Source organism: Mytilus californianus, unplaced genomic scaffold (genome assembly GCF_021869535.1).
Source record: "Mytilus californianus isolate M0D057914Y unplaced genomic scaffold, xbMytCali1.0.p SCAF_8, whole genome shotgun sequence".
Classification (NCBI taxonomy): Eukaryota; Metazoa; Mollusca; class Bivalvia; order Mytilida; family Mytilidae; genus Mytilus; species Mytilus californianus.
This window is the reverse complement of record NW_026262734.1, coordinates 70,763,011-70,788,078: the sequence shown is the minus strand read 5'-3', so window position 1 is coordinate 70,788,078 and position 25,068 is coordinate 70,763,011. Positions and strand designations below refer to the sequence as shown.

At 31.2% G+C, this 25,068-nt stretch overlaps 1 protein-coding gene across 3 annotated transcripts in view; it reads right to left on the bottom strand.

The window, feature by feature from the left end:
* Positions 1-7,095: 7,095 nt before the first annotated feature.
* Positions 7,096-25,068, bottom strand: part of LOC127712159 (zinc finger protein 271-like) — a 34,303-nt gene continuing 16,330 nt past the window's right edge. For 2 of the 3 annotated variants that reach the window (XM_052218442.1, XM_052218443.1), the window contains exon 3: positions 17,215-23,901. In XM_052218442.1, the coding sequence (XP_052074402.1) occupies positions 21,557-23,901 (2,345 nt within the window). In that variant the 3' untranslated portion in view covers positions 17,215-21,556. Of the gene's footprint in view, positions 8,763-17,214; positions 23,902-25,068 lie in introns of those variants that run through there. The other variant, XR_007986975.1, reaches the window with a different exon arrangement.

Sequence of the window (25,068 nt, the reverse complement as noted above, 5' to 3'; positions counted from 1 at the left end):
GAATGTTGAAAACGAATGTTGAAAGTTGAAAATCGAATGTTGAAAACGAATGTTGAATGTTGAAAAGGAATGTTGAATGTTGAAAACGAATGTTGAAAGTTGAAAATCGAATGTTGAAAACGAATGTTGAATGTTAAAAACGAATGTTGAATGTTGAAAACGAATGTTGAATGATGAAAACGAATGTTGAAAGTTGAAAACGAATGTTGAATGTTGAAAATCGAATGTTGAAAACGAATGTTGAATGTTGAAAACGAATGTTGAATGTTGAAAACGAATGTTCAATGTTGAAAACGAATGTTAAATGTTGAAACCGAATGTTAAATGTTGAAAACGAATGTTGAATGTTGAAAACGAATTTTGTAAGTTCGAATGTTAAAACGAATGTTGAATGTCGAAAACGAATGTTGAAAATCGAATGTTGAAAAAGAATGTTGAATGTTGAAAACGAATGTTGAAAGTTAAAAAGCGAATGTTGAAAACGAATGTTGAATGTTGAAAACGAATGTTGAATGTTGAAAATCGAATGTTGAAAGTTGAAAATCGAATGTTGAAAACGAATGTTGAATGTCGAAAACGAATGTTGAATGTTGAAAATCGAATGTTGAAAACGAATGTTGAATGTTGAAAACGAATGTTGAATGTTGAAAACGAATAATGAATGTTGAAAACGAATGTTGAATGTTGAAAACGAATGTTGAATGTTGAAAACGAATGTTGAAAGTTGAAAATCGAATGTTGAAAACGAATGTTGAATGTCGAAAACGAATGTTGAATGTTGAAAATGGAATGTTGAAAACGAATGTTGAATGTTGAAAACGAATGTTGAATGTTGAAAACGAATGTTGAAAGTTGAAAATCGAATGTTGAAAACGAATGTTGAATGTTTAAAACGAATGTTGAATGTTGAAAACGAATGTTGAATGTTGAAAACGAATGTTAAATGTTGAAAACGAATGTTGAATGTTGAAAACGAATGTTGAAAGTTGAAAATCGGATATTGAAAACGGATGTTGAATGTTGAAAAAAAAAAAAAAAGAAAAAAAAGTTACACAAAAAATAAATTTTGAATGTTGAATGTTGAAAACGAATGTTTAAAGTTAAAAAACGAATGTTGAATGTTGAAAACGAATGTTGAAAGTTGAAAATCGAATGTTGAAAACGAATGTTGAATGTTGAAAACGAATGTTGAAAACGAATGTTGAAAATCGAATGTTGAAAACAAATGTTGAATGTCGAAAACGAATGTTGAATGTTGAAAATCGAATGTTGAAAAGGAATGTTGAATGTTGAAAACGAATGTTGAAAGTTGAAAATTGAATGTTGAAAACGAATGTTGAATGTTGAAAAGGAATGTTGAATGTTGAAAACGAATGTTGAAAGTTGAAAATCGAATGTTGAAAACGAATGTTGAATGTTGAAAAAGAATGTTGAATGTTGAAAACGAATGTTGAATGTTGAAAACGAATGTTGAAAGTTGAAAATCGAATGTTAAAAACGAATGTTGAATGTTGAAAACGAATGTTGAAAGTTGAAAATCGGATATTGAAAACGAATGTTGAATGTTGAAAAAAAAAAAAAAAAATTGAAAAAAAAGTTTCACAAAAAATAAATTTTGAATGTTGAATGTTGAAAACGAATGTTCAATGTTGAAAACGAATGTTAAATGTTGAAAACGAATGTTGAATGTTGAAAACGAATGTTGAAAGTTGAAAATCGAATGTTAAAAACGAATGTTGAATGTTGAAAACGAATGTTGAAAGTTGAAAATCGAATATTGAAAACGAATGTTGAATGTTGAAAAAAAAAAAAAATTGAAAAAAAAGTTTCACAAAAAATAAATTTTGAATGTTGAATGTTGAAAACGAATGTTGAATGTTGAAAACGAATGTTAAATGTTGAAAACGAATGTTGAATGTTGAAAACGAATGTTGAAAGTTGAAAATCGAATGTTGAAAACGAATGTTGAATGTTGAAAACGAATGTTGAAAACGAATGTTGAAAACGAATGTTGAAAGTTGAAAATCGAATGTTGAAAACGAATGTTGAATGTCGAAAACGAATGTTGAATGTTGAAAATCGAATGTTGAAAACGAATGTTGAATGTTGAAAATTGAATGTTGAAAACGAATGTTGAATGTTGAAAAGGAATGTTGAATGTTGAAAACGAATGTTGAAAGTTGAAAATCGAATGTTGAAAACGAATGTTGAATGTTGAAAACGAATGTTGAATGTTGAAAACGAATGTTGAAAGTTGAAAATCGAATGTTAAAAACGAATGTTGAATGTTGAAAACGAATGTTGAAAGTTGAAAATCGGATATTGAAAACGAATGTTGAATGTTAAAAAAAAAAAAAAATTGTGAAAAAAAAGTTTCACAAAAAATAAATTTTGAATGTTGAATGTTGAAAACGAATGTTGAATGTTGAAAACGAATGTTGAATGTTGAAAACGAATGTTAAATGTTGAAAACGAATGTTGAATGTTGAAAACGAATGTTGAAAGTTGAAAATCGAATGTTAAAAACGAATGTTGAATGTTGAAAACGAATGTTGAAAGTTGAAAATCGAATATTGAAAACGAATGTTGAATGTTGAAAAAAAAAAAAAAAAATTGAAAAAAAAGTTTCACAAAAAATAAATTTTGAATGTTAAATGTTGAAAACGAATGTTGAATGTTGAAAACGAATGTTAAATGTTGAAAACGAATGTTGAATGTTGAAAACGAATGTTGAAAGTTGAAAACGAATGTTGAAAGTTGAAAATCGAATGTTGAAAACGAATGTTGAATGTCGAAAACGAATGTTGAATGTTGAAAATCGAATGTTGAAAAGGAATGTTGAAAACGAATGTTGAAAGTTGAAAATTGAATGTTGAAAACGAATGTTGAATGTTGAAAAGGAATGTTGAATGTTGAAAACGAATGTTGAAAGTTGAAAATCGAATGTTGAAAACGAATGTTGAATGTTGAAAACGAATGTTGAATGTTGAAAACGAATGTTGAAAGTTGAAAATCGAATGTTAAAAACGAATGTTGAATGTTGAAAACGAATGTTGAATGTTGAAAACGAATGTTGAAAGTTGAAAATCGAATGTTAAAAACGAATGTTGAATGTTGAAAACGAATGTTGAAAGTTGAAAATCGGATATTGAAAACGAATGTTGAATGTTGAAAAAAAAAAAAAATTGAAAAAAAGTTTCACAAAAAATAAATTTTGAATGTTGAATGTTGAAAACGAATGTTGAATGTTGAAAACGAATGTTAAATGTTGAAAACGAATGTTGAATGTTGAAAACGAATGTTGAAAGTTGAAAATCGAATGTTAAAAACGAATGTTGAATGTTGAAAACGAATGTTGAATGTTGAAAACGAATGTTGAAAATTGAAAATCGAATGTTGAAAACGAATGTTGAAGGTTGAAAACGAATGTTGAATGTTGAAAACGAATGTTGAAAACGAATGTTGAAAGTTGAAAATCGAATGTTGAAAACGAATGTTGAATGTCGAAAACGAATGTTGAATGTTGAAAATCGAATGTTAAAAAGGAATGTTGAATGTTAAAAACGAATGTTGAAAGTTGAAAATCGAATGTTGAAAACGAATGTTGAATGTTGAAAAGGAATGTTGAATGTTGAAAACGAATGTTGAAAGTTGAAAATCGAATGTTGAAAACGAATGTTGAATGTTGAAAAAGAATGTTTAATGTTAAAAACGAATGTTGAATGTTGAAAACGAATGTTGAATGATGAAAACGAATGTTGAAAGTTGAAAATCGAATGTTGAAAACGAATGTTGAATGTCGAAAACGAATGTTGAATGTTGAAAATCGAATGTTAAAAAGGAATGTTGAATGTTGAAAACGAATGTTGAAAGTTGAAAATCGAATGTTGAAAACGAATGTTGAATGTTGAAAAGGAATGTTGAATGTTGAAAACGAATGTTGAATGATGAAAACGAATGTTGAAAGTTGAAAATCGAATGTTGAAAACGAATGTTGAATGTTAAAAACGAATGTTGAAAGTGAAAACGAATGTTGAATGTTGAAAATCGAATGTTGAAAACGAATGCTGAATGTTGAAAACGAATGTTGAATGTTGAAAACGAATGTTGAATGTTGAAAACGAATGTTAAATGTTGAAAACGAATGTTGAATGTTGAAAACGAATGTTGAAAGTTCGAATGTTAAAACGAATGTTGAATGTCGAAAACGAATGTTGAAAATCGAATGTTGAAAAGGAATGTTGAATGTTGAAAACGAATGTTGAAAGTTAAAAAGCGAATGTTGAAAACGAATGTTGAATGTTGAAAACGAATGTTGAATGTTGAAAACGAATGTTGAATGTTGAAAATCGAATGTTGAAAGTTGAAAATCGAATGTTGAAAACGAATGTTGAATGTCGAAACGAATGTTGAATGTTGAAAATCGAATGTTGAAAACGAATGTTGAATGTTGAAAACGAATGTTGAATGTTGAAAACGAATAATGAATGTTGAAAACGAATGTTGAATGTTGAAAACGAATGTTGAATGTTGAAAACGAATGTTGAATGTTGAAAACGAATGTTGAAAGTTGAAAATCGAATGTTGAAAACGAATGTTGAATGTCGAAAACGAATGTTGAATGTTGAAAGTGGAATGTTGAAAACGAATGCTGAATGTTGAAAACGAATGTTGAATGTTGAAAACGAATGTTGAAAGTTGAAAATCGAATGTTGAAAACGAATGTTGAATGTTGAAAACGAATGTTGAATGTTGAAAACGAATGTTAAATGTTGAAAACGAATGTTGAATGTTGAAAACGAATGTTGAATGTTGAAAATCGAATGTTAAAAACGAATGTTGAATGTTGAAAACGAATGTTGAAAGTTGAAAATCGGATATTGAAAACGAATGTTGAATGTTGAAAAAAAAAAAAAAAATTGAAAAAAAAGTTTCACAAAAAAAAAATTTTGAATGTTGAATGTTGAAAACGAATGTTGAATGTTGAAAACGAATGTTGAAAGTTAAAAAACGAATGTGGAATGTTGAAAACGAATGTTGAAAGTTGAAAATCGAATGTTGAAAACGAATGTTGAATGTTGAAAACGAATGTTAAAAAAAAAAAAAAAAAAAAAAAAATTGAAAAAAAAGTTCAACAAAAAAAAACAATTTTGAATGTTGAATGTTGAAATCGAATGTTGAATGTTGAAAATGAATGGACTCAACAGTGGGACAATGACCCAAAAAATCAATCCCAACCTTCCTTTTGTGGTATAGAACCTGGTGTAACAATTTCATAGAGATCCATACTCATACTCAAACTCAAGTTATTGTCTGGAAACCAAATGTCTTCGGACGACAACGACAAGGACAATGTCATACCACATCAAATTCAACAATGACATCATAAATATTTTTAGAACAGATAATAAATTCATGCACCATGCAAAATTTATGTAATTTTTTTTGACAAGTATGATTATACACATCATTTTGTAACTTGAATTTTTGAGTATATATTTCATTAATTAATTTCTTGAAATGTTCATGGATAGTATGTATAGAATCGGTTGTGCTAAATGCACTATGTTTTGTTTATGTCAAAAGGAGTGATAAAGCCAGTCACATGAGAGTTGATTGTATGAATGTAATCTCTACCCCAAAAATGGGCAAGAATTATTCCTGAAAGACCTTTCGGTATCCCATCATATACACTTTTTGACAAGTTATCTTGGCCAGGCTTAGATTAACTGATAGTTTAATCTACCATAAGGCATTAATAAGATAAAGATAGCATGTAACAAATAGAAATGGAATGCGACTTAGATCAAACACAACTGAATTACTGGATATACCAAAGGCAAGAACAAACACTTTTAAAAAGTCTTTTGCTTTCTCTGTTCCAACTATAAACTTTAAGAAGCACAGCAACACATGTCATTTCACTGGATAATCCAGAAATTATTAAATGAATGTAAGAGAAAATAAGAGTTTGTACTAATTCAGCTTCCCCACTGGAATTAAAGATGATTATTATTATCAAACAAGTGTCAGATCCTCGTGGATGGGGAGACATTTCACTGTGTCAATATCATGGCATGAGACAACCTTTGCTACTACAATAAAGGAAAGGAAAATCAGATAATTGAACTCGATAAATCTTTCTTTATGAACAAGGTACACAAGGAACATCTACATTCGCTGAACTGTACAATCACTTTTGTAAGAAAAATTTTACTGAAACATTTCAAGAGATATCTTATACAAGCTCAGCTGTATAAAACCATCATTGCAAGTGCATCGTTTTCTATAGGGTACAATAAAAATACTGAACTTATCACAGCTATAACAATAAACAAGTTTCTATTGTCCATAATTAACCTTGGTTGTTTCATTTAAGCATTTGTCCCTCAAGTACTGGAAATACAGGGTTCATTCCACAGCTGGTTCTAATCTTGAGACTGGAAAATACGTATTTGCTGCTTCTCCCGTACGCACACGGCATCAAGGTGTAAGAGAAAAGATGTGTAGTCTTTCAGTCAAAATAATGTGTCCGATTGGCTACCCTTGTAGCGAAGAGATAATTATATTTCTATTCATAGATTTTTAGCGAGGACGGTGAAAGAGAGGTGCTCATTTCCCAAATCCCTCTTGTTTGCATTTGTTTCCCAAATCCCACTTGTTTGTATTTTTTTTTCCCAAATCCCACTTTTTTCCCTTTTTTACCACCTATATCCCACATCCTCACTTTTTTACCCCCTATATCCCACATCGTGTCATCCCCCTGTTTATCAGTAATATAAATTTGAGTGTTCAGTTGCAAACAAAGTTTTTGTGTGGTTTATAGGAATCACATGTACCATGGACCTTCCTTCCATCTGTCCATGCACAAATTGTAAGTGCAATATTTATGAAACTTGACACAGTTGTAGAACACTACCCGAAGATTTGCACAAAGGAATATAAAACCAGTCCTTTCATTTCATAGAAACATGTCCTGTAAACTGAAATGAGCAACCTAGGTGAAAGAAGGAAATCAAGATTTAAATTAACCTGAAAAGCAATACCTCCACAATGCCCAATATTTTTCACAGGTGAAAATAAAAACAAGGTAACTAGCTATTAAGATATATATAATCAAATTAAAATGCATAAATTCTCTTCACTTATACATGTGTAGTTGTGTATATAAGATCTAAACATGCTTAGAGTCTTTCATATACTACAACTCTAACAAATCTTTTGAAATGTAAAAAAAAGATAAAAGAAAAAAATGTCTTCAAGGTTCATTTTACATTATCACATCTTCAACATGTTCAGTAAACATGCATATTCAATGTACAAAGTAAGAATTTAATAATTTAAATACAAATATCAAGACTATACATGCAATATGAATTTTATAAACTATTTTTTGTTAATATAAGAAAAACTTTTTATCATTAATTAAAACCCTTTGAAATTCTGCAACTTAATACATTGCAAGACCATACACCTTATCGCTATTTGTCCGCCATTACTGGTCTTCACAAAGGTTTCTGACACAAAATGAATGTGGTCAAAGATCTTAAAAATTTGAAATGGAACATTTAATTTACCTAGTATGGTCTGATATCCAAAGTCTAACAACATGGTTAGATTCAGCATATAAAAAACACCAAAAATTTAATTTTAGTTGAAATCAAACAAAGTTTAATTTTGAACCCTTCAAACCTTAATGTGGACTAATTTGAAAACAGGGCCAAAAATAAAAAAATCTAAATGCACAATGAGATTTATCATATCATAGAGCCGTAATATTTCAGTTTTTGATGAAATCAAACAAAGTTTAATTTTGGACCCTTTGGACCTAAATATAGACCAATTCAAAAATGGGGCCCAATATCCAAAATAGTAAGTCAAGGTTAGAACCCCCAAAAATTAAAGACTTTAAATTAATCCCATTTAAATTGGTTAAAAGATTTGTATTTATTTTCAATTGAAGATTTCTTGCTATAGCGCAATACTGTGCTGTTGTACATTCGTTTGATGTGTTGGTGCTTTTGATTTTGCCATTTGATTAGGGACTTTCCGTTTTGAATTTTACTCTGAGTTCAGTATTTTTGTGATTTAACTTTTTTTGCACAATACTTACATGACTTAGTTAATCTGTTATATTTAATAATTTACAAACCCTGTTTGGTGTGTATATCCTGCCATATCAGTATTTTTTGCTTTTATATATAAATCAGAAATAATCTATGTAAAAATGGAAATTTTTTTGAAAAAAAACCAAAAAAATTTTGGGAAATAATTTTTTTTTTAGAAAAACTTTGAAATTTTGAAAAATCTTGGAAGAAAAAAGTATGAACCTCCCCTCCAAAAAAAATAAATAAATACCCCCACCCTAAAAAAAAAATTGCAAAAGATTTGAAATATTCAAAAAATTTGAAATCCCAAAAAAATTTGAAACCCGCCCCCAAATTTTTTTTCTCGAAATTTTGAAGATTATTTTCTTTTCAGGAAAAATGTACAATTTCAGAGAGTTCCATAAACTTTAACACAAATCATTGTCTGGAAACTAGAAAACTAGAGCAATTACCCCAAACTCAATACCAGCCTTCTCTTTGTGATATTGAACCTTGTGGTACAATTTAAGAGAGATCCATACACTAACACACACAAGTTATTGTCCGGAAACTACAAAAATGCTTGTTGTTGGCCCCTTTTTGGCCCCTTATTCCTAAACTGTTGGTACCCTAACCCCCAAAATCAATCCCAACCTTCCTTTTGTGGTATTGAACCTTCTGGTAAAATTTCATAGAGATCCATTCACTTTAACTAAAGTTATTGTCAGGAAACCAAATGTGTCTTCGGACGCCAACGACGACATGATAGCAATATACGAACGCTATTTTTTTGCGGTCGTATAAAAATTAAGTCGATCGGCCACCATTATTGAACTTGTCCGAGATATTGCTGATATTAACCTATTTTAGTATAAGTTTTATAAAAATCTGGTAAGAATTGTACCCGTGAGAGCGCTAACGAGGCCATTTTCCATAAATTTAATATTTCCAAGGGGCATAACTCTTTTAAAATTGTCGATCGGCCACGTTATAAAACTTGTCCGAGATATTGCTGATATTAACCTACAAGTTTTATAAAAATCTGGCAAGAATTGTACCCGTGAGAGCGCTAACAAGACCGGACGGACGGACACACGGACGGACGCCCGGTATTTCCCAAACTCCGAAACAGTGGTGACATGATGCTTCGCTTCTTTACACCACTGCCATCAGCCCTTTTTAAAATCAAAAGATTCTTGTGGTTGTGCTAAATTATTAACAAAATGATTTAAGATATTCTTCCAATTGTCAATTTTATTAAACAATTACACAATATATAATAAATTTGATAACAATGAAGTATACAGCAAGGAAATAAAGCGAAGGATTTGGAACTCTCTTTTTTTGTGCAGTAACACAACACGAACTATCCCATTATTTCCGGGTAGAAATGGGTGGCAAAATTAAGGAGGTGTGTCAGGAAATTTACCGACCGTGCAAGGGCTGTATAGCCAGTCAAGGTCGTTAAAAACTTCCATTTGTTGTTTGAAATTTACCCAGATTTATCAATAAAAGGAGAACAGCTGGCTGGAATTACAGCTATTTTGAACAATAAAGATGTTGTAGTAAGTTAACCTTCCTGTTGGTTTCGGGAAAAGTGTAATTTTCCATGCTCTTCCAGGTAAGTGAAAAACATGAAAATTTATGCAGAGTGAACTGAATTGGATATATATATATAGTAATTCAATGCCGTAAGTGTTGGAGCTGTCACTGTGTCAGTGTCAGAATATTCTATGATCGATTTGGTTCTTACTCTAAATCTGGAGAGAAGTTAGCCATTCTCTTTTTTTACTGTATATATCCACCTTTGTATTTAGACAAATTTGACAAAGCTTCTTGCCTAAATGATATAAAATTTTGATTTTATTTTTGGAAACAGCCACGGCATATAGGCAAGTTGATGGTATTTTTACGATTTCCTGCAGTAATTGGATACAATTTAAAAAGAAGAAGAAAATAAATTGTAAAATTTTGAAAATTTAGGTCCAGAAAGCGAATAACAGTTGAATAACAGTTCGAAAGATTGGTTCTAAAACAGAAACAACAGCTTATGTCGGTGATTTTTCCGGCGTCTGCTGCCAAGCAGCCATTTTGACGCTATTGCTGCTAAGGAAAAAGTAGTTCCAGTCTATTCCACAGCAAATAACCGAAAACACCCGAAGGGCCAATGGCAGTGTTTGTAGAGAAAGGGAAGTATGACCCGAACGATATTGCTGTATGGAGTTTGGGTATTTCCATGTCCCCAGCAACGAGTTATGCGCGGGACAAAAAAACAATTATGGTTGACATGTAGACAATTTGATAAAAATACCATTATGGTTGACAAGTTCGCAGGATGACATGTTGACAATTTGATAAAAATACCATTATGGTTGACATGTTGACAATTTTATAAGAACCATTATGATTGACAAGTTTACAAGAATAAAATTTTACAATTTGATAAAATGGGAAATACCAGTTACCAGGTTGATAGGTTGACAAGTTGGCAATTTAAAATAATGAAAAAATACCATGTTGACCTTTGAAATAAAACATATTTGTTTGTACTGTCAACCTGTCGACCTTTGAAGGTAGACAATTTTTTATTAACATCAACTTGTCAACCTGTCGACCTTAAAAGTAGACAATATTTTTAGTGTCAACTTTTTGACCTGTCAATCTTTGAAGGTAAACAATTTTCTGTTTAAATTGTAGATCTTATGTTTAAATTAATCGTATCACACATATATCTAAAAAAAGTCAGCAACTATCAGTCGGTTAAAGAGCTCTTAAGAGCTCATGTTCCTTGTTATTAAGTATATATGCAACCCGACTTTAAAAAAAGATTACTTATATGTCTGCATACTTCAGTTACTTCAATACTAGAAGAATTGGCATAATCCTTTTGAAGACTATGACCTACCAATTGTTTAAACAAAATAAAATAAAATTGTCAACTTTACTTCTGACACTTTTAGAAAAGTCAAAATCCATGTCTTGTAATGTGATCCTTCCTCCCTCCACCACTAAACAATCTTTCTGATAAAACACAAAACCACAAACTGAGAAAGAATTTTTATGACATACTGAAAATTTCAGTAAATAACTTTTTGTTACTAGCTTTTAACACAAAAACATTTCTCCATTTCCAAGTATGTACACATTTGACTCCATGCTTGTGTTAAAAATACAATATTCTTAAAAAAATGCCCATTTTTGCTGAGATAATGAAACAGATTTTTAACTACACTGATCATATGAAGTAATTTTTTTATTTACTTACTTATATGGGTAAAGCAACTTTACATTAGAAATAATCTAACAATTGAAGGCTTTTAAATAAAACAGTCCTGTGTTTGAAGAGAAATAGTAACAAAATGTTTGGCCATTTAGTGCATTCTGGGTAAAGAAAAAGAGTAGGGGTACCAGTATTAAGACAAAAAAACTAATGCGAGAATTATTTCAAAATTGCACATACATTATAATACAGGACAATGCAGAAATCAAGATATGTGAATGAATTAGATTTTTAATGTTTTATGACATCATAATTATGTCATAATATGTGTCCTTTTCTCAAAAATCAAGGAAAATAATAATAATAATCAATATAATAATAATAATTCATTTAAAGAGGGTAACACAGTTAAGTGTACAGCTAATCTTCCCTGAGGTCATCATAAAATACGATGAATATTAAATATAAACAAAATTATGTGCTAATAGGACACCTTGCCCCCTCACATTATTACATTTCCAAGAACAATGAACCTTGAAACTAGTACAGTCATAGGTAATACTTATATGTCATGTTTCTATACTTATATACTTAAAGATGTAAGTAATATTTACTTTTATAAGTAAATTTGTTGGTTTAAATTTCTTTCAAAGGTTTGAATAATCTCCCCTTATGCTTCTCTAAAAAATCTGGCATATATTCTATAAAGTTAAAATCATAATGAACACTTGTTCTTAGTTTCAAGTTGATATAACCACAACTTTAACCTTCCTTAAACCAACACTATAACTTATACAGAACAGACAGAGGATAAAATGATGCACAGATCAGAAACATAATGCCCCACTACTATTGTAGGGCAACAATTAATCAAGCAAATATACATATATAAAAAAACTCAGATAAGAAGTTGTCATAAATGTACCATTAACAAAGTAAATACTAATAAAATACATTACAGTACTGACATTCTAATTAACATAACAATTTACAGACGAAAATTATCTAAAGCAAGTGTGACATATACATGTATGCATACATGTATATGTCACACTTGCTTTAGATGTTTTTCACATACTCCAGCATCAATCTATACAATAAACTACACAGCTTTGATTCATTATTAACAATTTTACACCAATATAAAACCATTCTAGCTCTCACCTTTTATTTTTTAATGAACTTGAACTGTAGGTTGATTTTATATATTGAGGGGCACATGGTGAGTTATTCCATAATAAAGATTCAGAAAACATGTTTATGAAAGATGTTTATAATTCTTTTTCATTTCGACTATTGGGACTTGCAGTTGATGTATTCCTTAAGTAATATTGGTTGTCATCTGGGATTTAAAAAAAAATGTTCAATAAAATATAAAGTAGCTTGTCTCATATTTATGGCATTTAGGCAGCAAAAAAATTATGGTTTAAGATTATGTTCTTTACTGTCATCCATCCAAACTGTTTAAACAATGGTGATGAGGCTGATTTGTGTGATTAGTCAGCATCTAATATAAGTCTTGCCGTCCCTTTCTGCAATTTAATTAAAAGTATTCTTGCTTGCTCATTTTTAACACAACCACTCCCATACAAAACAACATTAGTTGATGAGTGGGAGAATATTATCTTTATAGAATGATTTTCTGGAACCAGAAAATGTTGATTTTATGAAGCTTTCCAACTGCATTTTCTTTGTAGAAATAGTGTGCAGACAAGACACAACAAAATGATTTGAGAAAAGCATTTGAATAGCTTTTTAAATAATCTCACCAAATATAAAGTTGTTTTTCCAGTAACTCTTATGCACATGCTTCTCAAATTTGTCCCCCGTGTTGCACAAATTTTATCTATCCAAGGTACTAGGGTAATAACTAAAAAAAAACACTTTTTTTTTTCTTCAAAACAATTTATAAATATCTTAGAGAAATGAAGAGCAAACGCAATGGGATTTCCGTTATAATTAATATTTCTGAGGGCATAACTCGTTAAAAATATTTGATCAGCACTTATTTTCGAAAGTGTCAAAGACATTGCTTTTATAAACCTATGATATATGTTTCATAAAATTCTGGCAAGAATTGTACACATGAGAGCCCTAACAATGTTATTTTCCATATAATCAATATTTCCAAGGGACATAACTCTTTTAAAAATAATTAATCGGCACTGATTTTCAAATTTGTCTGAGACATTGATGATAATAAACTTATAATATAAATTCATAAAAATCTGGCAAGAATTGTACAGATGAGAGTGCTGAACAATGCAATTTTCCATAAAATCAATGTTTCCAAGGGGCATAACTCTTATAAAAAAATGATCGGCACTGATTTTCAAACTTGTCAAAAACATTGGTGATATAAACTTATAATATAAATTTCATAAAAATCTGGCAAAAATTGTACAAATAAGAGCGCTCATAAGGTAATTTTCCATATTATTAATATTTCCAAAGGCACAACTCTTTTAAAAATAATTGATCAACACTTATTTTCGAACTCTTCAAAGACATTGCTGATATAAACCTATGATATAAGTTTCATAAAATTCTGGCAAGAATTGCACACATGACAGCGCTCAAATTTATAATATACCAGTACTCAAAGTTGATACAATGAAACAAGAGAATTTGAAAATTTACAAAACAAACAAGTCTTTTCATCATTATTTCTAAGGTACATCTTACTTGTCAAATGTGTTTTTTCAACATTCTTGGACAATTTAAAATCAGATGAGGTTTGCTTAAAATATTTATTTTAGCTTTAAAAAGAACAAGAGGTTGCACATGATGTTATGCAAAGTAAACTCTCACTCGTTATTAGATATTTACAATAAAATGCTTTGCTGAGCGCAGCTGGATACGACCGCAGAGGTCCAACCCTGAACAGTTGGGGCAAAAATGGACACAATATTTGCTCTTGATACAGGTCTGAATTTGGATTGTAATTAAATATTTGACACATAATAGGTTTCTGACACAGAATAACTGTAGTCAAAGAACTTAGAATTGGTTATATAATTTGAATTTATATTCAATTTTTTGCTTTTGTGCAATACACCATGCTGTTGCATATTGACCCCCCCCCCCCCCTTTATTTTGCCAAAAAAAATAAAAATATTTGAAGAAATTTTCTTTTTAATTTCTGAAATCTGAAATGAGAAAAAATTGCCCCCACCCACAAATTCTTTTTAACCTCCCCCCCCCCTTTTCCCTTCCCAATTTTTTTTTCACCTCCCCCCCCCCCCCCTTTTCCAAAAAAAAAATTCTTTCCCTCAAGATATGGTCATAATCTCAATTTAAATTTCCAATGGAGTTTGCAACCATAATTACCAATTTAAATACATCATAAAAGTCTTAAAATAGAAAATGACATACAAAATCATGGCTAAAATTAATATTCCTTTAATAGTAACTTCTAATAAATTGCTTCGCTGAGCGCAGCTGCATACGACCGCAGATGTCCAACCCTGAAAAGTTGGGGCCAAAATGGACACAATATTCACTCTTCATACAGGTCTGAATTTGGATTGTAACTAAATTTTTGACACATTATAGGTTTCTGACACAGAATAACTGTAGTCAAAGAACTTCAAATTGGTTATATGATTTGAATTTATATTCCTTTTTTTTTTGCTCTTGTGCAATACACTATGCTGTTGAATATTAACCCCCAAAAAAAAATATTTGAAGACATTTTCTTTTAATTTCTGAAATCTGAAATGAGAGAAATTGTCCCCCCTCCAATTTTTTTCACCTCCCCCCTTATTCCAAAAAAAAAAATCTTTCCCTCAAGATATGGTAAGTATCTCAATTCAAAGTTCTAATGGAGTTTGCAACCATAATTACCCATTTAAATACATCATAAAAGTTTTAAAATATATAAAATGCTTCGCTGGGGCGCAGCTTGATACGACCGCAGAGGTCGAACCCTGAACAGTTGGGGCAAGTATGGACACAACATTCAAGCTTGATACAGCTCTGAATTTGGATTGTTATTAAATATTTGACACAGCATAGGTTTCTGACACAGAAAGAATGTGGTCTAAGAACTTGAATTTTTTTAATTTACCTATTATGGTCCAATGTCCAAAATCAAAATACATGGTTAGATTCAGCATATCAAAGAACCCCATATATTCAATTTTTGTTAAAATCAAACAAAGTTTAATTTTGGACCCCAACTTGGACAAACTTGAAAACTGGGCCCATAATCAAAAATCTAAACATATGTTTAGATTCAGCATATCAAAGAACCCCAAGAAATCAATTTTTGCTAAAATCAAACTAAGTTTAATTTTGGACCCTTTGGACCTTAATGTAGACCAATTTAAAAAACAGGACTTAAAATTAAAAATCTAAATACACGGTTAGATTTGGAATATCAAAGAACCCCAATAATTCAATTTTTGATGAAATCAAACAAAGTTTAATTTTGGACCCTTTTGACCTCAATATGAACCAATTTGATAGCGGGGCCCACAAATAAAAAATCTAAATTCATGGTTAGATACAGCATATCAAAGAACCCCATATATTCAATTTTTGTTGAAATCAAAAAAAGTTTAATTTTGGACCCCAACTTGGACCAACTTGAAAACTGGGCCCATAATCAAAAATCTAAACACATGTTTAGATTCAGCATATCAAAGAACCCCAAGAATTCAATTTTTGTTAAAATCAAACTAAGTTTAATTTTGGACCCTTTGGACCTCAATGAAGACCAATTTAAAAAACGGGACCCAAATTAAATATCTAAAAACACGGTTAGATTTGGCATATCAAAGAACCCCAATAATTCAATTTTTGATGAAATCAAACAAAGATTAATTTTGGACCCTTTTGACCTCAATATGAACCAATTTGATAGCGGGGCCTACAAATAAAAAATCTAAATACATGGTTAGATTCAGCATATCAAAGAACCTCATATATTCAATTTTTGTTGAAATCAAACAAAGTTTAATTTTGGACCCCAATTTGGACCAACTTGAAAACTGGGCCCATAATCAAAAATCTAAATACATGTTTAGATTCAGCATATCAAAGAACCCCATATATTCAATTTTTGTTGAAATCAAACAAAGTTTAAATACTGGACCCTATCTTGGACCAACTTGAAAACTGGGCCCATAATCAAAAATCTAAACACATGTTTAGATTCAGCATATCAAAGAACCCCAAGAATTCAATTTTTGTTAAAATCAAACTAAGTTTAATTTTGGACCCTTTGGACCTTAATGTAGACCAATTTAAAAAACAGGACCCAAAATTAAAAATCTAAATACACGGTTAGATTTGGAATATCAAAGAGCCCCAATAATTCAATTTTAGATGAAATCAAACAAAGTTTAATTTTGGACCCTTTTGACCTCAATATGAACCAATTTGATAACGGGGTCCACAAATAAAAAATCTAAATACATGGTTAGATTCAGCATATCAAAGAACCCCATATATTCAATTTTTGTTGAAATCAAACAAAGTTTAATTTTGGACCCCAATTTGGACCAACTTGAAAACTGGGCCAAAAATCAAAAATCTAAATACATGTTTAGATTCAGCATATCAAAGAACCTCATATATTCAATTTTTGCTAAAATCAAACAAAGTTTAATTTTGGACCCTTTGGACCTTAATGTAGACTATTTTGAAAACTGGACCCAAAATTAAAAATCTAAATACACTGTTAGATTCGGCATAACAAATAAATAAATGTGATCAAAGATTTTACAAATCTAATGTGCCATACTGTGCAATTAAAGATTACTTCTTGAAATTTTTCAATATTTGAAATTTGAAAAAAAAATAATATTTGAAGAATAATTCTTTTTAATTTCTGAAATCTGAAATGAGAAAAAATTGACCCCCCACAATTTCTTTTTATCCCCCCCCCATGTTTTCCCCAAAAAATTCTTTCCCTCAAGATATGGTCATAATCTCAATTCAAATTTCCAATGGAGTTGGCAACCATAATTACCCATTTAATTTTACCATAGTGCTAACTTAATCTATTTTATAAAAGAATTAAAAATATAGTGTCAAATCTTTCATATAGATTTTTTTGTAAAATAAAATGATGCAACATTTGCAGATATTTTTACTGGTCTTCCTTTATAAATATGCATTTCTTTAAACATAATTTAAAAGCAGTGTAAGGGAAGTAACCAACACGTTGTATTTGGATTACCTCCCTTACACTGTTTTAAATTATCTTTATTGTTCATTAACCATTACTTTATACATAATTTAAAAGCAGTGTAAGGGAGATAATTTCAATGATGTATTTGATTTATCTCCCTTACACTGCTTTAAATTATGTTTTGTACTAAAGTATTTGTCCATTAACCAGGACAACCTTGTTTTTCCCCCTTTTTTGCCCCTAATTCCTAAACGGTTTGAGCCATAACCCCCCAAAGCAAATCCTAACCATCCCTTTGTGGTATGGAAACTTGTAGTATAATTTCAGAGAGATCCATACACTGTTCCAAAGTTATTGTCTGGAAACTAGAAAATGCTTATTTTTGGCCCCTTTTTGGCCCCTAATTCCTTAACTGTTGGTACCATAACCCCCAAAATCAATCCCAACCTTCCTTTTGTGGTATTTAACCTTATGGTAAAATTTCAAAAAGATCCATTCACTTAAACTAAAGTTAGAGTGCGAAAACCAATGTGTATTCGGACGACGACGCAGGACGACGACGACGACGACGACGCCGACGACGCCAACGTCATACCAATATACGACCACAAAAATTTTTTTGCGGTCGTATAAAAATTAATTGACAGCTTATCACATCAAGACCATACAACATCTTTATACATAATTTAAAAGCAATGTAAGGGAGGTAATCCAAATTTTTTTTAATACTTTTAATGTATTTGGATTACCTCCCTTACACTGCTTTTAAATTGTCCATAAACCAGGAAACCCTTGCTTTTCCCCCTTTTTTTGCCCCTAATTCCTAAACGGTTTGAGCCATAACCCCCCAAATCAATCCTAACCATCCCTTTGTGGTATGGAAACTTGTGGTATAATTTCAGAGAGATTCATACACCGATCCACAAGTTATTGTCTGGAAACTAGAAAAATGCTTATTTGGGCCCTTTTTTGGCCCCTAATTCCTTAACTGTTGGTACCATAACCCCCAATATCAATCACAACCTTCCTTTTGTGGTATTGAACCTTATGGTAAAATTTCATAGAGATCCATTCACTTAAACTAAAGTTATTGTGCGAAAACCAATATGTCTTCGGACGACGACGCCGACAATGTCATACCAATATACGACCGCAATTTTTGCGGTCGTATAAAAAATTTCATGCTCAGCAGGTATAATAAAAATTCAAAAAATCATCAGTCAGATACGAAAGAGACTGCCTGGCAGATCTGAAAATACATTACATGGTAAAAAAGAAAATAACACATTAAAATTTGGTGCATATTAAGCGCTTTTCTGGATTTAAATTCATCAGGAATAGTCAAACCCAAATATTTGAAAGCCTAGGATATGTAAATACATAGAGACGTTAGCTCTAACTCAATAATTTAAAAATCCAGAACAAATATCAAATCATTCCTTAAATGAGGAAGAATTAAGGTTTCAAATTGTATGTTGCTTATTGTGATTTTAAGATATGTTGTAGTTAGAGATAAGTTCTTTGAAAAATCAAAAAATAAAACATTGGTTACCCTGCTTGTTTTCGAGAAAATTGAGGTTAAAAATTGGCAGATAAATTGGGAATTTGTGTAATTCTTCTTTGTGCTTATTTAAGAGAAGACTTTGAGATATGCTTCTGAAAGTGTGTTTCCCAAAATGTAGCCTTACATTTTTCAGGATAACTTTCCAAACTTCATCAAGTTTAATGTTGTTTCCCTCTAAATTCCAAATCCAGATCGAAATAACTAAAAATTCTGGCAAAAACAAAACATTTTGTCCTCAGTTTAATTTTTTTAAAAAGCAAAAGATTTCTTTTGTATCTGATTCAATGTATAATTCTGCTCAATTATAAATTTTCTGATTTGAACTTATAATATATATATATAAATACAGAGTCCCAATTGAGATACAAATTTAACTCACCTTAAAATAAATGGGGAATGTGTCCATTGGACACAGATGATGCGCCTGCTTGCATATAACGTTTTAAAGGGACATAACTCAAGCACGGTAAAAGTGACGCTACCCAAATTCGTACTTGATCTGAGTTTTTTGGTAATAAGCATTGTGTATAAGATTCATAACATTTGGTATCAAGGAAAACTAGAAGTTAGAGAACGGAAACGAAAAATTCAGCAATTTTTCCATTTGTAAAGGGACATAACTCTAGAAAGGTAAAAGTGATGTCACCCAAATTTACACTTGATCTGTGTTTTGTTGTAATAAGCATTGTGTATAAGTTTCATAGCATTTGTTTGAGGCAAACTAAAGTTAGAGAATGGAAACCAATTTCGGGACGTATGGATGTAAGGGTGTACAGACGTACGGACTGGCGTACAGACGGACAAGGATAAACCTTAATGCCTCCTCTGCTACGACGGGGGCATAAAAAAATGCAAAATGTATTGAAAAGTTGATACAAAACAAGGAAATATTAAAGTTGTCTTCATTTTCTGGACAAATTTTACCTAAGCCAAGTAAGGGCAAATTTTAAGATTTTGGAATTAAAATTTAATTTGGGCCAAATATGAGCCTCATTGTCCCTATTCCTTTCATTAATACCCTAAATCTTATTTCAATATAGTAATGTCTTTGAAGTACTGTGCATAATTTCTCTTGAATATGACATGTATGAAAAAAATAAAATTCATTTTCATCATGTTTAATCCTGAAAATGTTTAGAGAGTACTTTTTCTTAGGAATGTCATCTCTCTTAAAGTAGCATGTGATACAAAGTAAACAAGGTTAATAATGACAAATTAATAAGAGTGTATAATAATTATATATTTTGGGTTTTTTCTGTTTTGGAAGTGGCTTGATTGAAATAATTTTTAAGTTAATTTAAAAGTACCAGTATTCAATTCCAACTTTGATTAACACAGGTCTGATTAATTGATATCTGTTCATTGGACTATATACATGTACAACTGTAAGAAAAAGTTTCCTTTCATAATGGCGACCATAACATAGTCATACAAGTGGACACCAAACAAATCAATTACTGTAATGCATGATCATATATATGTAAGACTCAAATCTATGTCCAGTTTCAGATATGTGTTCTTTTCTTTATTGCATCATATATAGATGTCACAAATCTATGTCCTTTCTTTTCTCAAATCTGTGTCCTTTTCAACAAGTCATGTTGACTTCAGAAATAACAAAACGTCTTCTAGGCAATATTTTTGTTGTCAAAGATTTCATATTTAGTTAAGGACATCGAAAAAATCATGTATGTTAAACTATGTACATAAAGGTGCTCAATGGGGATATGGGAACAAGGGAATGAGGGGTGGGAAGCGGGAACAGGTATAAAATAGGGAAATACTGGTCAAGTTGCTTTGACCAGTTTTCATCTGGAGTAAAAGGGAGGGATGCGGGAATCTGAGACACCATGTTAACCTCCTCTAAAAAGGTGCTTACACTTATTAAAATTATGTAAAAAAAAGTTATCTTTTAGCTATTAATTAGCCTTATTAACAATGTTTTTAAAAATTATTTTTAAATCAAGGAAATAGTTAAATAGTGATAACAGTCAGAAACCCTTTTTCTCTCAATAAAGACACATTAGTCAGAAATGCTTTTTTAGAGTTTGTTAAATGCACAGTGTCAAAGTCTTGAAGCAAATTTATGGTAAAATAGATTTGTGTCTTATGTCTCCTGTCAAGCACATTCCAACTGATTTTACTGTTTGTTATTATGTTGTGTTGTTACACAAAGGTCCCAGATTAGGTAAGGGTAGTTCTATAATCCCACTGCATTCTATTTGTGCCTCACAGTCCCAAGTCAAGCCACATTACTTAAAGCCTATCTTATAAATAGGATACAGATTTGAATAAACAAAGGGCCACATATTTGCAATTGAGTATAATGACGTCACAGGACATAGATCTGAGGAAAGGACACATATTTGAGGAAAGGACTTAAATTGAGGCCCGACATAGATTTGACTCTTACAAATAAACATGTATTTAAACATACATGTGTATACATTTATAAAAGACAAAAGTTATTTCACTAAGTCCAGGGAACATGCTAATTCAAAATGATCATTTATGAAGCTTTTTAATATTTTCATACTGGTACAAAATTAATCAACTTGTTCCTCTTTTTTAACTGTCTTCTCAAGCTCCTGTGCATCTGATTTATATTTGTGTCTATACTTGTTGTGTTTTTGCATATGTTTCTGCAAGTTGTGTCTTAAGCTAAATGATTTGTCACACATTTCACAGAAGAAAGCTTTTTCACCAGTATGAGTTCTCATGTGCTTGGTTAAGTCTGAACTCTGACTGAAACCTCTGCTGCATGTAGTACATGTGTAGGGTTTTTCTCCAGTATGAGTCCTTATATGTGCCTGAAGTGTACTATTTTGTCTAAAAAATTTGCCACAAATCGCACATGAGAAAGGTTTCTCACCACTATGTATTCGCATATGTTTCTGTAGGTCCCAGTTCCAGCGGAATCTTTTGCTGCATTCTGTACATGCAAATGGTCGATCACCACTGTGTGACTGGTCATGTCGATGTAAATCTCTCTTTAGTCGAAAACTTTTGCCACATGTCTGACATGAGAAAGGTCTTTCTCCTGTATGGGATCTGATATGTGCCTGTAGAGAACTTTTCCCCTGATAAGACTTCTCACATAAATGGCATTTAAATGGCTTTTCAGCTTCATCTGTATTTGATTGCCCTTCTGACTCAGCTACATATGAACTTGTTAATTTTTCCAGCTCAGAATGTAGCTTCAAATGATCTTGTAACATTGATACCTCATTAAATTTCATTCCACAAGTAGCACAAACATGTTTCTCTTCTTCTTGTAATGAAGAGTTTTTTCCTTTTTTGACATAATTCTGAGGATCATTTTCATTAAATTTTTCATTATTTCCAATTGAGTTATCTGATGTATTACAAGACGTATCTATTATATCAATAGGTTCTTGCTTTATTGCATCATCAAATGTGTCACAGCTGCTGTTATGAGTTATGGCTGATAGATCAGTACTGCATTCTTGTGACATTTTATGTGCTTGTATGTCTTCCATTTGACTGAACTCCTTGCCACACTTAACACAAGCAAACAACAACTTTTCATTTGAGGCTTGTTGAATACTTGTATAATTATCACTGATTTGTCTTTTTATTGTTTCATATTTATCTTTATCATCATTATCATGACCATGATCATCTTCATCATCATCATCATCATCATCATCATCATCATCATCATCATCATCATCATCATCATCTATAACTGTAGCTTCAAAAGTCTTGCATGCCTGTGATAACCTATGACTTTTTAATTCTTTGATTTGACTGAATTCCTTGCCACACCTAGTACAAGCAAAAAATAATTGGTCTGAATGACTTTCTTTATGTTCTTGCATTTCATTATGCTCATCAAATCCTCTCTTGCAAATAGAACAAACATGAGATTTATCTCCTACATGTGTTTTCATGTGCTTTGTCAAGTCACCATTTTGAGCAAAGCCTCGTTCACATATAGTACATACATATGGTTTCTCTCCAGTGTGTGTTCTAATATGTTTCTGTAAATCCCCGCTCTGACTGAATCCACGTCCACATCTTTGACATATGTGAGGTTTTTCTCCCTCATGTATTAGTACATGTCTCTGTAAGACATAACGTCTCCCAAATGTTTTACCACATGTAGTACATACATAAGGTTTGTCAGGTGTATGTGTGGTCTCATGTATTTTAAGAGTGTTTTTTCGACTAAATCCTTTATTGCATACACTACAAACAAAAGGTTTTTCACCAGTATGTGATCTCATATGAATCTGTAGAGATGCATTGTGATTGAATCCTTTATCACATTGATTACATGTGAACATTTTTTCATCTGCATGTGTTCTCAAATGTGTCCTTAAATTAGACTTCTGGTTAAAGCCTTTGCCACATGTTGGACATGTAAACAGTTTTACCTCTGAATGGATCATGCTGTGTTTTCTCAAGTGACTCATGTAAAAAAAGCCTTTACCACAAGAAGGACAAATATAGCGATTTTCTCCTGGCTGTCCAAACACATCGTCACTCCAAATGGAACCTTTCTTTCCAGGTTTTCTGGGAAGGTTTTCTTTTGTCATTTTCTCCATGACATTTTTCAAATTTGAAAACTTTTCACTCTTTTCATCTTCAGAGGAATAACTTTCATCTAAACTTTGATTAGAACTAGACTTAATCTCAATACTTATTTTTGAAGCTTTTGGCAGTTGGTCTTTTGGAAATTTTGGATCAAGTTCAAGATTTTGACGTACTTCTGAAATTATTTCATCTAGTCTTTTTATTTTGGTTTCTGTTAAATCAGATCCATATTGCAGCAAAGCTCTTGAGTTTACATTTGGATTTTCTATCCCTGAAGGCTCGCTTGATCTTGGAAAATCTATAACACTTTGAGGCATGTCAGCCTTTCTTTCTATGAAAAAAAGAGATGTAAAAATTATTCATATGTTAGAAATCATAACAGTCATGACAGTTAACAATTGTAAGTGATACAAGCAAAAAAAAATAAATACTGGTGAATGTGACTGCCAATATTTTCATATTATTCCACTTTGTTTTGTCGTTAATAACATGATGAGGGTAAATTCAGGGAAGAATTTCATTCAATATGTTATGTAGAAAATATAATGTAAATATCTTTCAGTTCTTTAATAATCTAAATTCTTATTTCTTTTGTCAAAGAACTGAAAAATTTAAAATTGGACTTTTACCTATTTTTGTCCTTATCCAAAATCAAAATACACGGTAAGATTCAGCATATCATAGAACCCCATGAATTTAATTTTTGATGAAATCAAACAAAATTTAATTTTGGACCAATTGGACCTCAATGTGGACCAATTTGATAACAGGGTCCTGAAAATCCAAAATCTAAATACAAGGTTAGATTCAGCATATCAAAGAACCCCATATATTCAATTTTTGGACCCCGATTTGGACAGATTCAGCATATCAAAGTACATCAAGAATTTAATCAATTTATTTATTAAAATGGACAATATGAGCTAACTTTTTAAAGGGGTGTTCTTCATAAAAAAAATAAAGCACAAAAATGTCAGTATTCACCTCAAAAGCTAACAAAACCTTTAAACAGACTTATTAAGAAGGGATATAGTTACGATACTGTTGTCAGGTCATTAAAGATTGCATATTTTGGCTTTAATATTGATTTACTTATTGGGTCTTTGCATCGGAATTAAATATATTTATTCTAAAACCAGTTGTTGGCATGACACGGGTTATGTTCTTCTCATATATTTTATGATGGTATAATACTAAACCCCTAACAGGAGGGATTGTGCCTGATATTCATATGATGAAGACATAATCTTTCAATCAGTTTAATTGAGGTCTGGAGCTGGCATGTCAGTAACTGCTAGTAGTCTGTTGTTATTTATGTACTATTGTCATTTTGTTTATTTTCTTTTGTTTCCTATTCTGACATCGGACTCGGACTTCTCTTAAACTGAGTTTTACTGTGCGTACTGTTGTACGTTTGTTTTTTCTACATTGGCTAGAGGTATAGGGGGAGGTTTGAGATCTCAAAAAACATGTTTAACCCTGCCGCATTTTTGCGCCT